This window comes from Myotis lucifugus, unplaced genomic scaffold (genome assembly GCF_000147115.1).
Source record: "Myotis lucifugus unplaced genomic scaffold, Myoluc2.0 scaffold_402, whole genome shotgun sequence".
NCBI lineage: Eukaryota > Metazoa > Chordata > Mammalia > Chiroptera > Vespertilionidae > Myotis > Myotis lucifugus.
This window is the reverse complement of record NW_005871450.1, coordinates 247506-264948: the sequence shown is the minus strand read 5'-3', so window position 1 is coordinate 264948 and position 17443 is coordinate 247506. Positions and strand designations below refer to the sequence as shown.

General features: G+C 44.1%; 2 protein-coding genes across 2 annotated transcripts in view; both read left to right on the top strand.

Annotated features, from left to right (window-relative positions):
* The first annotated feature begins 1777 nt into the window (after nucleotides 1–1777).
* ZNF45 (zinc finger protein 45) lies at nucleotides 1778–11966 on the top strand. Its single transcript, XM_006102158.3, has 4 exons — nucleotides 1778–2408; nucleotides 4465–4591; nucleotides 6034–6129; nucleotides 9715–11966. The coding sequence occupies exons 1-4, from the start codon at nucleotides 2325–2327 to the stop codon at nucleotides 11385–11387; spliced, it is 1980 nt and encodes a 659-aa protein (XP_006102220.2). The 5' UTR covers nucleotides 1778–2324; the 3' UTR covers nucleotides 11388–11966.
* The window catches only part of LOC102423232 (zinc finger protein 227), a 104919-nt gene continuing 97309 nt past the window's right edge, over nucleotides 9834–17443 (top strand). Inside the window, exon 1 of the mRNA XM_023743580.1 lies at nucleotides 9834–9885. The gene's annotated coding sequence lies outside the window, so the exon portion shown is untranslated. The remainder of the gene's footprint in view (nucleotides 9886–17443) is intronic.

Sequence of the window (17443 nt, the reverse complement as noted above, 5' to 3'; positions counted from 1 at the left end):
TGAAACTCCCATCTGCTTATTTTTATCTTTAGGAGCAACCAAGAGGCAAGATCTAGAAAACTGGCTCTGATGTGAGATCTGGATTCAGGGCCCACCGGCCTCTTGACCGCACTGCGCCTCAGCTTCCTTATCTGTGGAATGAGAACAGCGGTCGTCGTCACTGACTGAGAACTTCCTACAGTGCCAGGTGCTGTGCCAAGGGCATTGCATGGATTAGCTCATCCATTCCCCACAACAATCCTGTGCCTAACGTTCCGTTCTCTCCTCCTTACAGCTGAGGATAGGCACAGAGGGGTCCGCGATTGGAGCAAGGTCATCCAACTGGTGCAGCAGTAGGTTCTTCACAGGTACCTTGATGAAACAGTGCATGCCGGATGCTTCTCAAGGTCCCTACCATGTCCTTGGTGCTTATTTCATGTTAAATATTGCCATTTTTGTTGCTTTTATCATTACTCTGATCACCGTAGCTTGTTCATTTAAATGACATGTTTTTTTTAAAGAAAGTTTTTCTTTTCTTTTTTTAAAAATATATTTTATTGATTTTTCACAGAGAGGAAGGGAGAAGGATAGAGAGTCAGAAACATCGTTGAGAGAGAGAAACATCGATCAGCCGCCTCCTGCACACCCCCCACTGGGGATGTGCCCGCAACCAAGGTACATGCCCCTGACCGGAACCGAACCCGGGACCCTTCAGTCCACAGGCCGACGCTCTATCCACTGAGCCAAACTGGTCAGGCATAAATGACATATTGATCACCAGGCTTATGGTTAAATAAATCCTGCGACATCACAGGTTTTTCATTTCTCTTCACCTCCGTGATAGTTTTTTTTAAGACCCTGCTGTTAACAAAGTAAATTTGGAAAGGACTTAATAGCTTATTTTTTTAAATCCTTACCCAAGAATATTGTTTTTAGGTTTTTTTTATTTTCAGGGTGTTTTTATTATTACTGTTATTATTATTATTATTATTATTATTATTATTATTTTAGAGAGAGGGAGAGAGAAAGAGAGAAACATTGATGTGAGAGAGAAACATTGATCTTTTTACTCCCGTATGTGCCACTACCTGGGATCAGACTCACAACCTTTTTTGTGTACAGGACGATGCTCCAACCAATTGAGCCACACCTGCCAGTGCAGGACTTATTAGCTTTAAAAAAACAGTCATCTGTATAGTCAGATTCATAGAGGAAGAGTAGTGTTTAGCAGGGGCTGAGGGGAGGAGGGGTGAGGAGTTAATTGTTTAATGGGTACAGAGTTTCAGTTTGGGATGGTGAACAATTCCTGCAGATGGATGGTGGTGATGGTTGCCCAACAATATGAAAGCACTTAATGAACTATATACTCAAAATGGTTAAATAGTAAATTTTCTTATGTATACTTTATACAGGAAGAAATTGTCTACTCTTAAATATTTTTGCAAAGGCATCAAATTAAGTATGCGAAAGCAAGAAAGAATATGTATTTCAGAGGTCATGTGAAGGTCATGTGACAGAATAGCCTCCTCTGAAGGCTCCACTGACAGGAACCATTTATGAGACCGGTTTTATGTTACTTGCTTCTCTTTTTCTTTTTCCTTTTTTTAAATATATGTGCAAATATATATTTTATTTTTTATTATTTTTAAAATATATATTCTGTTGATTTCAGAGAGGAAGGTAGAAGGATAGAGAAATAGAAACATCAATGATGAGAGAGAACCATCGACCAGCCACCTCCTGCACAACCCACACTGGGGATCGAGCTCGCAACCCAGGCAAGTGCCCTGACTGGGAATCGAACCACGACCTCCTGGTTCATAGGTCGACGCTCAACCACTGAGCCACGCCAGCCGGGCATGTGTTACTTGCTTTTCTGCTGCTACTAGTAAGGTGCCCTGAAAGTGTTCGCTGAGCTTCCTGCCTACCACTTGATTCTTACCACAATCCTATGCAATAGGCACTGTAATCCCGCCATTTTATAGAAGAGAGAATTAAGGCATGAAGATATTAATAATTTGCTCAAGATTTCACAGCTACTAAGTAGCAGTGTCATTTGGCCCCAGAGACTACTCCCTTAACCTGTGTCCTCTACCCTCAGTGTCCACTCTCCCAGAGTTAGAATCGTCCCCTGAGGGCTGCATGAACTTACATGAGGGCCGTCATGTGTGGTTGGGCAGGTGGCTCTCTGTGCGGGGGCTCTTGGCTGAAGGTGTCTGGAAGGCAGTCTGCATTCTGCTCATCTGAGCCAGGGCACCAGGCTCAGGGGGGGTGTGTTCACAGGGTGTGTGAGGGGTTCACATAACGCAGTCATAGGGGTTAGTGACACCCTTGGCCAGAAACTAATGCTTTTTTCCTTCTTCCCCCTTGTGCCTTCCCAAGACTCAGCCCTTCCTGAGAAGGAGGAGGACAAAATGGCCAAGTTCAAGGTGAGTTGGGCTTGCCTGTCTAGGTTTTAAATTGTCATCTCATTCCTCAATGATTAGACACATCCTGTTTCTTTTTCTCGGAAGGATTAAAGAGAACAGTAGGCATTCAGGGCCCTTGTATTGTCAGATGATCACTACTTTTTATTTTAGTGTAGGTTAATTTCTACTAGAGAGAGAGAGAAACATTGATGTGAGAGAGGAACGTCAACGGGTTGCCTCCATATATGCCCTGACCGGGGATTGAACCCGCAACCTAGGTGTGTGCCCTGACTGAAAATCGAACCCACCCTCAACCTTTTGGTGTATGAGATGACACTCTAACCAATTGAGCCACCTGGCCAGGACTCATCTGATTTTTTTATTACAAAGAAACAGAATTATAAAATTTCAAAAAACTGTTTTAAGTTTACACAGGAAACCAAAGATCCAATTGATGCAAAAAGACTCCTAAATTTTACTTGGATAAAGACAGAGAGACAAGGGAAAAGAATTCCTCAGTCAGAGACTTAGCCCTTTGAGTGTGATGCCTGGTTATGCTGGTGGGTAGAAAACACCTCAAATAGCCCTAACTGGTTTGGCTCAGTGGATAGAGCGTCGGCCTGCGAACTGAAAGGTCCCAGGTTCGATTCCGGTCAAGGGCATGTACCTTGGTTGCGGGCACATCCCCGGTGGGGGGTGTGCAGGAGGCAGCTGGTCGATGTTTCTCTCTCATTGATGTTTCTAACTCTCTATCCCTCTCCCCTCCTCTCTGTAAAAAATCAATAAAATATATTTTTTCAAAAGAAAACACCTCAAATAATACTGCCTCTCCCTGCTCACTGTTCAGTGGCCCCATCTTCTCTATGATTTCTGTTGCACCTGCATGTGCTGCAGTCCAGTGACGAACACAGTTTCCATATAAAAAATTAAGACAGCCCGAACCGGTTTGGCTCAGTGGATGGAGCGTCAGCCTGCGGACTAAAGGGTCCCAGGTTCGATTCCGGCCAAGGGCATGTACCTTGGTTGCGGGTACATTCCCAGTGGGGGGTGTGCAGGAGGCAGCTGAATCGATGTTTCTCTCTCATCGATGTTTCTAACTCTCTATCCCTCTCCCTTCCTCTCTGTAAAAAAATCAATAAAATATATATTTTTTTAAAAATTAAGACAAAACTGTGTACCAGTGATTCTTAATCAGGGGCAGTGTTGCCTCCAGTGGACACCTGGACACATTTTGGTGTCAGGATGGCTACTGGTGTCTCGTGTGTAGAAGGTAAGGATTCTGCTAACCATCCTACAACACACAGGACAGCCCCACAATGAAGAGTTATCTGGCCAAATACGTCAGTAGAGTCAAGGATGAAAAATCAGGCTGTACTCAAAGCTATACCAGTAAAATGTGGGTGGCAATATTTATAACCCATACAATAAAGAAACAAAACTTAAAATCTCCAGTAGAAATTTTACAGTCATAAGATGAAAAAATCCCAATCAGAGTCTGAGCAAAGGTACTAAAGAAAAAGTAAAGATGACCAATAAATATATAAAAATATGATGCACTTATTAATTATCATATAATGCAAATAACCAAAATAAATTGTATTTTACTGATCAGATTACCAATGATTTCAACACATTTGTTGGCCCCGACCAGGTAGTTCAGTTGGTTAGAGCATCGACCTGATATGCCAAGGTTGTGGGTTTGATTCCTGGTCAAGGCACTGACAAGACTCAACCAGTGGGGTGCAGGGTGGGGGCCCGAGGTGGAGCTGACCCGCGGCCGGGAAGACCCTGGCTGAATTGTGGACCAACCACGAGGCCCTTCACTGCTCGCTGGAAACCCTGAACTCCATGCCCCCAAGCCCTGGTCCCCCTGAATGTTCAAAAATGAGTATGTGGGGGTGTGGGGGGGCAATGGGAGGGGTAAAGACACATATGGTTTCTTGTACTTCAGATTTACATACCCCTGGGACAGTCTTCTCCACTGAATTGCTGTAAGATACACAGAACTGCTTTCAATGCTGCCCCTCTCCCGTGAGACTGGTTATGGGATTGAGGTCATCTGTGTGTGGTGTTGTAGGAGGTGGTGACGTTCAAGGACGTGGCTGTGGTCTTCACGGAGGAGGAGCTGGGGCTGCTGGACCCGTCCCAGAGGAAGCTGTACCGAGACGTGATGCTGGAGAACTTCCGGAACCTGGTCTCAGTGGGTGAGGACAGGGGCTCTGTGACTGCACTTGAGCCCCCTGCGCTGTTTGTGTCCTTTGATGTGTGGGGCTTTGGAGCTCTGTAGCTGGTTGCCAGTTTTCTTTTCTTTTTTTAAAGTTTTTAAAAAAATATATTTTTATTGATTTCAGAGAGGAAGGGAGAGAGAGATAGAAACATCAGTGATGAGAGAGAATCATTGATCGGCTGCCTCCTGCATGTCCCCCACTGGGCATCGAGCTTGCAACCTGGGCACGTGCCCTTGACCGGAATCGAACCCGGGACCCTTCCGTCCGTGGGTCAACGCTCTATTCACTGAGCCAAACCGGCTAAGGTGCCAGTTTTCTAAGCAGCGTGAGACACAGCAATAGCATCTTTCTGGTCTTCCTCCCCCAGCTAAAGTGTGTTTTGTAAATGAAGTAAAAATTGGCAGTGCGACTGTTAACATGTTTTTGGCCTTTCTCAAGTTGTAATCATGTCCAGTTAGTGGGTCTTGACACCCATCTAGGAAATTGAGCCAACACTTTTGTTAATCCGAGGATATTTTTTCATTGATTTTTTTAAAAATATATATTTTATTGATTTTTTACAGAGAGGAAGGGAGAGGAATAGAGAGTTAGAAACATCGATGAGAGAGAAACATCAATCAGCTGCCTCCTGCACACCCCACACTGGGGATGTGCCTGCAACCCAGGTACATGCCCTTGACTGGAATCGAACCCGGGACCCTTCAGTCCGCAGGCTGACGCTCCATCCACTGAACCAAACCAGTTAGGCTCCATTGATTTTTAGAGAGAGTAGAAGTGAGGGGAGAGACAGAGAGAGAGAAACATCGATGTGGGAGAGACACATCGATTGATTGCCTCCCACACTCGCCCAGACCAGGGCTGGGAATCCATCCAGCAACTGAAGTACGTTCCCTTATCCGGAATTGTTCAGTCCCAGGGCCGACGCTTTACCCACTGAGCCAAACTGGCTAGGGCTGAACCAGCACTTTTTAGTGAAATAAAATAGGGTAGAAAATATCAGAGCCCCTGGCAGTCACTGCACACGGCAGTGAAATCTGCAGCCTGTGCCGAGAATGGGGTGAGAAATGGTGGAGAGGGTGTGATGAAGATAGACTTTTTTTTACATTTTAACTGTTTTATAGAGATGTAATTTACATACACATACCCTACATATCATACAGTTCACCCATTTACAGTATATAGTTCAACAGTTTTTAGTATATTCAAAAATAAACATTTCTCCCCCAGTAGTTTATACTTAACATCTACATGTCCTGGGGTTTTTGCATAAAATGCATTTTCTCTGGCAGGCCATAATTAACAGTTTGGAAAACATGAATTTTGGCGATCTGAAGGTGATACAGTGAGAAGTCACATTTTTTACTAATTTTGGCCTTTAATGTATTAATTTTAAATGTTTGTCCCTTGCCTTTTCACAGGGCATCTGTCCTTCACAGCAGATGTTAGCCCCCGGTTAGAGAGAGAAGAAAAGCTTTGCATGATGAGGACAGCGACCCAGAGCCACAGCTCCTCAGGTGAGAGCCGTGGGACTCAGCCTGTCCTGCTTCTATTTTTTTTTTTTTTAAAGGACAGAATACGTTTGTATTAGGGCAGGATTATGTTTTTAAAGGTGACAAAACACTCACACTCCCAAGGAGCCAAATTAACATTAGTAGGTTAATTCAAGCTAAGAGTCACACCACACCAACTGGAAACAGCCTGGGTTTAAACTCTGCCCTGCTTCTATTTTAAAAATATTTTTTTATTCATTTCAGAGAGGAAGGGAGAGTGAGAGAGAGTTAGACACATCAAACATCAATGATGAGAGAGAATCATTGATCGGCTGCCTCCTGCACGCCCCCTACTGGGGATCGAGCCCACAACCCAGGCCTGTGCTCTTGACCAGAATTGAATCTGGGGCCCTTCAGTCCGCAGGCCAATGGTTCTATCCACTGAGCCAGACAGGCTAGGGCTGTCCTGCTTCTTGTCACCTCCACCAGTGAGACGCTGGTCTGAGCCACCTGTCGCCTCCACCACCATGGTGCTGGTCTGAGTCATGGCCTCGTCTGTGGATCACTGCAGCAGTCTGTATGGCTCTCACTCTCTGTTTTGCTCTTTTACAATGAATTCTCTACTCCAAGTGATTTTATGAGTGTTTGTAAGATCTTGTCGGACCTCTGCTTAAAATCTCAACTAGCTTCTTATCTGATTCAAAGTAAAATCCAGGTACTTAAAGTGGCTTATAGTGTCCTACATGGCTCTGTCTCCTCTCCCCCCCGGGCCCCCCCCCCCCCCGCCATCCCTCTATAAACGTGACCTGTCACTGTCCCCTTTGTCATCTGCTCCATCCGGTTTGGGCTCTTTGCTGTGCCAAGCATGCTCCCGCCTCGTCACCCTCTTCTTGTTCTTTCTGTCAGGAGCACTGTTTCCCTCGTCATTCTCCCAGCCCCTCCCTTACCTCACATAGGGCTTTTCCCAAATGTTAACCTCATAAGAGAGGCCTCCATGACCCCTCTGTGCATAATACCTTCTGCCTCCACTCCCTTCCCCTACCCTGTCTTAGTTGGTGTCTAAGCACTTACCTTATTAACATATATTTTTATTTATCGTACTATAGTCCATTGGAATACAGTCTCAGGAGCAGAGAAATTCTGTTTTCTTTATTGCTTTATCCTCACTATATAGAGCAGAGTTAGAAGAAGGCAGGTGTGCTATAAATATTTATCAAATACATCAAATATATGAATGAGTTAATGATGGTTACATAGACCATTTTCCATTCATCTCTGAGATCCTTAAAATGTGGTAATAAAAAATGTGTGCCCTGGCCGGTGTGGCTTATGGTTGGAATGTCATCCCATGCACCGAAGGGTCATGGATTCGATCCCCGGCCAGGGAACATACCCGGTTGTGGGTTCGAACCACGGGAGGCAACTAATCAATGTTTCTCTTTCACATCGATGTTTTTCTCTTTCTCTCCCCCTCTCCCTAAAAAAATTAAACAGAAACGTATCCTCGGGTGAGGATTTTTAAAAAACAACTGTGATGAAGGTATAGTCTAGAACAGTTTTTCCCCTTGACAGGTGTCTAATTTTATTAGGTGCTTTTGGGTATAGATAGAAAAGCTTAGCTTTTCATTTGTAACCAACTTGATTATCATTTCCCCCCTGTGGTTTTCCTGCAGCCTTTAGGAGTGAATCATACTGTCTTGGTTAAGAACTGCTTTTTCGAATGAAGATTCTTAATAGCCATTTTATACAGAGATGCCTTTACTGCTTACAAAGCACCTCTGATATTTTCCTATTTTGTTAATTTTCATCAAAAGCTACTAAATTCCTTTCAAGTTCACTACCTCCTGCCTTCAGCTTGAAAACCATTGGTGTGGTCCATATGGAAAATGTATCTCTACCCATCATTTTGAGAGTCTACTTTCACAGACATTATTCCTGGGGCTCTAAATATTGACTCCTACTTGAAAAAGGAAATATTTTGCACACACAGAAAGGAAATACGTACAAAAAACAAAGAAAGCCAACAGTCCATAGGCCCCATGGCCACTTTTATCTTTGATGATTCTAGATCTAGAGAGAGAGGAAGGGAAAGGGAGAGAGAGAGAAACATCCACGCGAGAAACATCAATTGGTTGCCTCCCGTATGTGCCCAACCAGGGATGGGACCTGCAACCTGGGTATGTGCCCTCACCCAGAATTGGACCTGAGTCCCTTTATGCATGGGATGCTGTTCTAATCACTGAGAAACACTGGCCTGGACGAGAGAGTGATGTATATTTTTACTGTAAACCTTTACCCACCCCACCCCCGATGTCCTCCTGAAGGATATTTCCCAGCAGGAGGTGAAGGAAACTCTCTGCTTACACTCTGAACTTCAGACACGTGGATGGATAAGGATTTTTCTCCCAAACGTGTCTTTCCAACCAGCTCAGTGTCTCAAAGGCTCTGAACATTGGAGTAAACTTCCAATCAAATAATTCAAAGCAAAGGTTTTCAACGTTGCCTGGGGACATCCTCTGCTAATGTGTCTGGAAGGGTTTCCCTAGACATCCTGAGCATTTTGGTCGGATGTGCATACAGTAGGCAGAAGAGAAGGCTTTTAGTAAGGTGCAGCTTCATCATCAAAGTATTTTTCTTTTTTCCAAAACAGATTTGTAAAAAACAGTATTTGTTGTGCTCTGTATAAACCTTTTATACTAAATAAATATCAAACTACATTCTTCTCAAAGATGTGACTAGTGTTTCTGAGGCCTCTTCCATATGTATCATGCACAGTGAAACCATTTTTCAAAAGCAGTGACTTAAGCAGCCAACCCTAATGGTTCATTAAAGCATTTCCCTTTTTTTAGCTAAAAATCATAGGATTCTTTCTGCTTTTGTGTAAAGTTTGTATAGCTAGCAGTGTAAAATACGGACACCTTTTAAAAAACAGAAGTGAATAGAAACTCAAAATCCTTTTGATTCAGTTCTTTTATGTTTCATAAAAAGAGGGGGGGAAATAATGCAAGACCCAGAATTTTGGAGTGGTTGGTGTGCGTCCCTTCTTTTTACTTTTTGATTAGCTGCCTATGTGCCAGTTGATGATGTAGCTGAGCTGTTTGTGCTGCCGCCGCTGCCCATATCCATGTGATGCTGCAGGGACCACAACTGCAGCTGCCCGGGACTGCATAAAGCTTCCTACTCCAGCGAGGTTGATAACAGCAGCATGCCGAGCAGATATGGCCTGTTCTGGACCCATAGAGCCTTGTTCAGAGCCCTACTCCCCTGGCTGCTGCAGACTAGAAGTTGTAGGTTGCTGGGGTAGTTGAGTTGTCGAGGAAGTATTTTTCTTGCTCTGCAGCCACCACATTTCTAACTTGTGGCTCACTTTTGAAACCTAGTACAATGCCTAAATGTGTCTTGTTAGAGAGTAGTGAATGGGAGCCTGGTGGACCATCTCTTGGTTCCCAGAGTCATGTAAATCAGAGAACATGATACATGATAATAAAAATGGAGCTTTCTCCTGGTTCCATAAAGCCTCAGGGTGTTGGCCTACGTTTACGTATAACCTTGACATTTCTGAACAAAAGCATCCACATGCCCATCTCCAAATTCTCTTTATTCTTTTAGGAGACAAGAGTCTACGTAACATGGAGGTTATTCAAGAAATTGGATTAAGGGACCTGCCCCATGAAGAGTTTTTCTACTCACAAATCTGGCAACAGGTTACCAAGGGTTTAACCAGATGTCAAGATTCCACAGTAAACATTCAAGGAACTGGCTCTCTGTTGGAAAAACAAGGTGATGCGCTCTATAAATATGAGGAATTCGGTAAGGGCTTTAATCAGAGTAATCAGAGTTCGCATCTTCAGGTTCACCACAGAGTCCATAATGGAGAAAAACGCCACAAAGGAGAGATGTGCGAGAAAGGTGTTATTCAGGACTCTTGTCCTCAAATTAATAAGACGGCCCATGCGGGAGAGAAGCCCTGTAAATGTGAAAAATGTGAAAATGCCTTCCACCAGTTTTCAAGTCTTCAAGCCCATCAGAGAGTCCACAATAGAGAGAAATCATACAAATATGATACAGCATGTAAGAATTTTAGTCAGAGGTCATATCTTCCTCATCATCAGAGAGTTCTTACGGGAGAAAATCCACACAAATTTGAGGAGTGTGGGAGAAATGTTAAGCAAAGCTCACATTGTCAAACTTCTCTGATAACCCACACATCAGAGAAACCCTATAAATGTAAGGAGTGTGGGGTGGGCTTCAGTCAGAGTGCACATCTTCAAGTCCATCAGAGAGTTCACATGGGAGAGAAACCTTACAAATGCGAAGAGTGTGGGAAGGACTTCCGTTGGCATTCACGACTGCAGGCTCATCAGCGAATGCACACAGGTGAGAAGCCATACAAATGCGATGCATGTGGCAAGGGTTTTAAGCATAGCTCACACCTTAACGCTCATTGTAGAATCCACACAGGAGAGAAACCCTATAAATGTGAGGAGTGTGGGAAAGGCTTCAGTGCAGGCTCACACCTTCAAGTCCATCAGAGAGTCCACACTGGAGAGAAACCATACAAATGTGAGGGGTGTGGGAAGGGCTTCGGTCAGGCCTCAAATCTTCTGGACCATCAGAAAGGCCATACTGGTGAGAAACCCTATCAATGTGATGCCTGTGGGAAAGGCTTCAGTCGGCGTTCAGAACTGAAGGCTCACTGTAGAATCCACACAGGAGAGAAACCCTATAAATGTGAGGAGTGTGGGAAGGGCTTCAGTCAGCCCTCAAATCTTCTGTCCCATCAAAGAGGCCACACTGGAGAAAAACCATACAAATGCGGTACATGTGGGAAGGGCTTCAGTCGGAGTTCAGAACTGAAGGTTCACTGTAGAATCCACACAGGAGAGAAACCCTATAAATGTGAGAAGTGTGGGAAGGCCTTCAGCCAGTCTTCAAGTCTTCATGTGCATCATCAAAGAGTCCACACGGGAGAGAAACCGTATCAGTGTGTAGAGTGTGGGAAGGGCTTCAGTGTAAGGTCACAGCTTCATCTCCATCAGAAGGTCCATACTGGAGAGAAACCATATAAATGTGAGAAGTGTGGGAAGGTCTTTAGTAGGAGCTCATACCTTCAAGCCCATCAGAGAGTCCACACTGGAGAAAAGCCGTACAAATGTGAGGAGTGTGGGAAGGTATTCAGTTGGAGCTCAAGTCTTACAAAACATCAGCGAGTTCATGTTGACGATGAGGGTGATAAAGACTTTCCCTCATCAGAGAACTCATACAGGAAAGGAGCTCGGTAAAATGACATGTTTTCATACCTCAGAATGGGTGCTAAAATAGTCCAATGATCAGCCCTGTTATAGGAAGCAAAACATTCGTTTGAAAGAGACTTCAGCCGGAGCTCAACATGTCACAATGGTTGGGTGACCACATCAGAGAAGCCTTGTGAGAGCGGAGACATAAGGACTTTACGCAGAACCTTGACAGTTAGTAAATATTAAAAAGAAGAGAGGCTTAGAAAGGATGGGTCTGATCTGAAGTTAATCAACAACACTAAGATGAAATGCTAGAAACTCCCCTAGCATGGGTGGGGAACATCCGGCCTGTGGGCTGGATAAGGCCCACAAAATCTTTTGGTCTGGCCCTGTTTGACCAAAAATAGCAGGCTGGTTTTTAAATTGATAATTCATATGGCACATGAATGATATTATAAATATCCAAATGGCCCTTGGCAGAAAGAAGGTTCCCCACCCTTGCCCTAGAATATAAGTGTGAAGAGGGTAACAACTTTGTTGACTGCCAAATCTACTCTGCCTTTTCAGTGCTTAACACATGGTGGGTGTTCACTATATGTTTCCCATTGATTTTCTAGAGAGAGTGTAAGGAAAAGAAGGAGAGAGAGAGAGAGAGATTGATGTGAGAGAGACATGTCAATTGGTTGCCTCCCACACGTGAAACCTGTAATCCAGGTATGTGCCTTTGACCAGAATTCAAACCTGAGACCCTTCAGTTCAAAGGCTGGCGCTCAAATCACTGAGACACACCAGTCAGGGCCAGTAATTGTTAATGCATAAAAGAGAGAACAGCCATATTTGAAATTTCTATTCAGTTCATCTCTAAATATTTATATGAGCTTATACTTAAAAGAGGAATTCTGCAAGGCTTGGAGCACATTTAAATTAGACACACGGGCACATTAACAAACCTGCAGGTCCTGTGAACTAGTGTTTATCAAACTGAGGGTTGCAAACTATTAGTAGCTCCAGAAACCTATTCAGCTGTTATGACCAGCACTTTTGTATGCATGAAATTTGCATGCATATTATAATTTGAAGTAAAAATCTCAAGTTTAGGGAGGAACCAAGATGGCGGCATAGGTAATCACCTGTACTTGCTGCCTCGCACAACCACATCAAAACTATAACTAAAAGACAAAATGGACATCATCCAGAACCACGGGAAGGCTGGCTGAGTGGAATTTCTACAACTAGAAGGAAAGAGAAAAGCTCATTAAGTCCGGTAGGAGGTGCAGAGTTGCGGAGGTACGGAGGTGTGCATGAAAGGGGCTAGCAACTGGATACACTGTTGTCTCTTTCAATTGGGAGGGAGATAAAGCTCCCGATTGCTCTGAACTCCAGTTCCGGGCAAGTCTCTGGGGACCCGGACTCATACGGGGAGAAATTGGACTGTTTGGCATCGGGACAGGAACGTGAGGGTGGCTTTCTCGCAGAGGTACTTGCAGCGATCATTGTTCCTGCATGGGGCTGTGGGACACAGACCCGGGGACCTCTCCGAGGCAGGGCTGACTGGCAGCCATTGCTGTTTGCTCCGCCCTGATGATTCCCTGAGACCCCTGCTCCACCCAATTTGCAACCCCACCCAAGCTGTGAGCAGAGGTTTTTGCATATGAATGACCTGTTTTTTTAGGATCTAAAACCTAACAAACTGCTGCTGGCTCAAAGAGCGCCAAAACTTCCAAAAGAAGGACTAAGGCTGGACAGCAGCCTGCATTGCTTCACAGTTGGGCCTCACCTGGGCACTTCCAAACCCCAAACAGAGAGGAGAAACCTGCAGATCTCTCTGTAGCTCCTGCTGGGTGGCCTCAGGCAGTGGCTGACTTTGCAGCTCCTTGGAGATCCAGGAGCCAGTGTACCCAGTGGTCAGGGTGAGACCATACCAGATTGCAACTCTTCACATCCATGGCTGACACACTCAAGGGACAGACTCAGTGAGCACCAAAGCCCCACTGAAGCAAGTCCTGACCCATAAGGGTGTCTCCAGCAAAGAAGTTCTCCCACCGTAGACACAGCTGGGCCTCACAGTTAATTGGCCTGGAGGTCAATTCCTCCCAATGATATCAACAGCAATCAAGGCTTAACTACAACAATACTGTGCACACAGCCCACAAAGGTGTGCACCAAGAGTGTCCACCTCAGGTAATTAGAGAGGCCGAGCCACTGGGCCCTATAGGACACCTAGCACACAAAGCCACTCTATCAACACAGGGAAGCAGCCAAAATGCAGAGACAAAGAAACATGTCACAAATGAAAGAAATGGAGGAAAACAAACTAATGGATATAGAGTTCAAAACCATGGTTATAAGGTTACTCAAGAATCTTCTAGAAACCTCCGAGAAATTTAGTGAGACCCTCAAGGATATGAAAAGGACCAATTAGAAATTAAGCATACACTGACTGAAATAAAGAATAATATACACAGATCCAACAGCAGACTAGAGGATCCCAAGAATCAAGTCAAAGGTTTGAAATATGAAGAAGCAAAAAACACCCAACCGGAAAAGCAAAAAGAAAAAAGAATCCAAAAATATGAAAATAGTGTAAGGAGCCTCTGGGACAACTTCAAGCATACCACCATCTGAATTATAGGGGTGCCAGAAGAGAGAGAGCAAGATATTGAAAACCTATTTGAAGAAATAATGACAGAAAACTTCCCCTACCTGGTGAGAGAAATAGACTTACAAGTCCAGGAAGCACAGAGAACCCAAAACAAGAGGCATCCAAAAAGAACCACACAAAGACACATCATAATTAAAATGCCAAGAGCAAAAGACAAAGAGAGAATCTTAAAAGCGGCAAGAGAAAAACATTTAGTTACCTACAAAGGAGTACCCATACAACTGTCAGCTGATTTCTCAACAGAAACTATGCAGGCCAGAAGGGAGTGGCAAGAAATATTCAGTGATAAATAGCAAAAACCTACAACCAAGATTACTCTACCCAGCAAAGCTATCATGTAGAATTGAAGGTCAGATAAAGAGCTTCACAGATAAGAAAAAGCTAAAGAAGTTCATCACCACCAAACCAGTATTATATGAAATGCTGAAGGGCATTCTTTAAGAAGAGGAAGAAGAAGAAAAAGGTAAAGATAAAAATTATGAACAAGTACATACCTATCAACAAGTGAATCTAAAAATCAAGTGAATAAAAAATCTGATGAACAGAATAAACTGGTGAATATAATAGAGTTGGGGGCAAAGAAAGGGAGTGGACTGACAATTCTCGGGGGAAGAGGATGTGGGGGTGTGTGCGGGAAGAGACTGGACAAAAATTGTACACCTATGGATGAGGACAGTGCGGGGGGTAAGGGCAGAGGGTGGGGTGGGAACCGGGTGGAGGGGAGCTGTGGGGGGGAAAAAAGAGGAACAACTGTAATAATCTGAACAAAACAGATTTATTTTTTTTTAAATCTCAAGTTTATAGTTATGACTTTCGACAAAGGTGTACACTTGTGTAATCTCCAAGGCCAATCCTATATAATAAAAGCGTAATATGCAAATTGACTGAACAGTGGAATGACTGGTCACTATGATGCACACTGACCATCAGGGGACAGACGCTCAATGCGGGACCTGCCCCCTCATGGTCAGGGTGCCACCCCCTGAGTGCTGCTTAGCCAGTAGCTGGGCTCATAGCTGGCAAGCGCAGGCTGGTGAGCACAGGCTGGTGAACACAGTGGCAGTGGCGGGAGCCTCTCCCGCATCCACTGCAGGAGGGTGGTAAGGAGCGAGAGCCCCAGACTGTGAGAGAGATGTCTGAAGCCGGCAGATGGACATCCCCCAAAGGGACCTGGGCTGCGAGAGGGTGCAGGCCGGGCTGAGGGACCCCCCTCTCCCCTCAGTGCACAAATCTCACTTGTGCACCAGGCCTCTAGTGTATACAATATTTCTATTAAACCAGAATATTTCCTTGTATACATTTTCAGTCAATCTGATCTCTAATGGCAACAAGTATTATGATTTTTATGCCATAGATTAGTTAGGTCAGTCCTTGAGCTTCATATAGGTTCAATATGTACCCTTTTGTGTCTAGATTCTTTTGATCAAATATATGACCATCTCAATAGATTCAGAGAAAATATTTGACAAAATTAAACATTCCTTCATGGTAAAAAGTCCTCAGTGAGATAAAAGGCATCTATGAAAATCTTATAAGCTAACATTATTTTTTTAAATTAAGGAATAATTTATATGCAGTAAATTGGAATGTTTGATGTATCATTTTGTGTTTTGGCAGAAGCTTATTATCATACTAGAGGCCTGATGCACAAAATTCATGCAAGGGGCTCGGCCCTTGCAGCCCCTTGCAGCCCCAGCTTCATCCAGAAGGTTGTCCAGACGGTCATTCTGCTGTTCAGTCTAATTAGCATATTAGCTCTTTATTATATAGGATTATGACCACCACAGTCAAGACATTTAACAGTTCCACCGCCCCCCACCCCAAAATTCCTTTGTACTCTTGCAGTCAACCCCTCTTCCCATCACACCCGACATCCACTTACTTGGCAACCACTGACTTGTTTCCTGTTAGTGTAGGTTACCTTTTCTAGAATACCATACACATGGAATCATACTCTGTGTAACCTTTGAAGTCTGGCTTCTTTCACTTAACAGTGCTTCTGAGATTCATCAGTCTTGATATAGGTATCAGTAGTCATTCCTTTTATTGCTGAGTGCTATTCTGTTATATGGGCGTACCATACTTTGTTTACCCATTTATGACTTCCAGGACATTTGGGTTTCCAGTTTCTCGTGATTATGAAGAAAGCAGCTATAAATATTCACATATAAGTTTGTATAACAATATAAGTTTTATTTGTTGGTTGTAGGTAAGATTATGTTTAACTTTATGAAAAACTGACAAACTTTTCTAAAATGGACATACCAGCCATAGCTGGTTTGGCTCAGTAGATAGAGCGTAGGCCTGCGGACTGAAGGGTCCCGGGTCGATTCCAGTCAAGGGCACATTCGAGGGTTGCTGGCTCGATCCCCAGTGGGGGGCATGCAGGAGAGGGTTGATCAATGATTCCCTCTCATCAGTGATGTTTCTATCTCTCTTTCCCTCTCTCTTCCTCTCTGAAATCAATAAAAATTTTAAAGAATAAAATAAAATGGACATAACATTTTGCATTCCCACCATCAGTGCATATCAGTTTTATTTTTAGCATTTCAGTAGTTTTATTGTGGGGGTTTTTAGGTGCATCCAGCACGGCTAGAGAGTGAACGAGACCTGCGTAGGGGCGACTGGGGATGGAGAAAAGGAAAGAGACAGACACAGAGACATTAAGTAAAGCTGGGACCAGGTGGGACACTGTTCTCAGATGGAGAGACAGTGACCCAGAGCTAGTGCAGCGTGTTTATTCTATACAATATGATACCAGGGAAATTATGTTAAAGTCATGCTTTAAAGATTAAGCTGCAATTCTTCATTCTTTTTTTTTTTTTAAATATATTTTATTGGTTTTCTACAGAGAGGAAGGGAGAGGGATAGAGAGTTAGAAACATTGATGAGAGAGAAATATCGATCAGCTGCCTCCCTGCACACCCCCCACTGGGGATGTGCCCGCAACCAAGGTACATGCCCTTGACCAGAGTCAAACCCGGGACCCATCAGTCTGCAGGCTGATGCTCTATCCACTGAGCCAAACCGGTCAGGGCCAATTCTTTATTCTTGTGGCTTCTTGTAATTGTCAGGCCTGGCTGAGCCCGGATAATTGCGTCCGCCCCGGGCACCTGGCTGAACTTAGATAATGACACCCACCCCCTGGTGCCTGAGCTAAAGGTCAGGACTGACAACGTTCCTGCCTTTGGCCAGGTATGTTTCCAGGACATGGCTTTGCCGACGTCGCTGGACTCGGCCCACGACCTTTGCTCAGGTGCTCTCCCAGGCGCTGTCTACAGTTTATAGTGGTCTCTAATTTTGGCTTTAAGTTATATTTTTCTAGTTGCTATGATGAGCATCTTTATATGTGAATGTTTGCTATTCATATACCCTATTTTCTTTTGTGGATTCTTTTACATTGTTCTTTTTTGTTAATCCTCACACAATTTTTTCCCAT

Coding starts and splice junctions, on each gene's coding strand:
- ZNF45 (XM_006102158.3), top strand. CDS start 2,325: ATGCTTTTTTCCTTCTTCCCCCTTGTGCCTTCCCAAGACTCAGCCCTT. Junction 4,592..6,033: donor CCGGAACCTGGTCTCAGTGG/GTGAGGACAGGG, acceptor GCCTTTTCACAG/GGCATCTGTCCTTCACAGCA. Junction 6,130..9,714: donor CCAGAGCCACAGCTCCTCAG/GTGAGAGCCGTG, acceptor TTATTCTTTTAG/GAGACAAGAGTCTACGTAAC.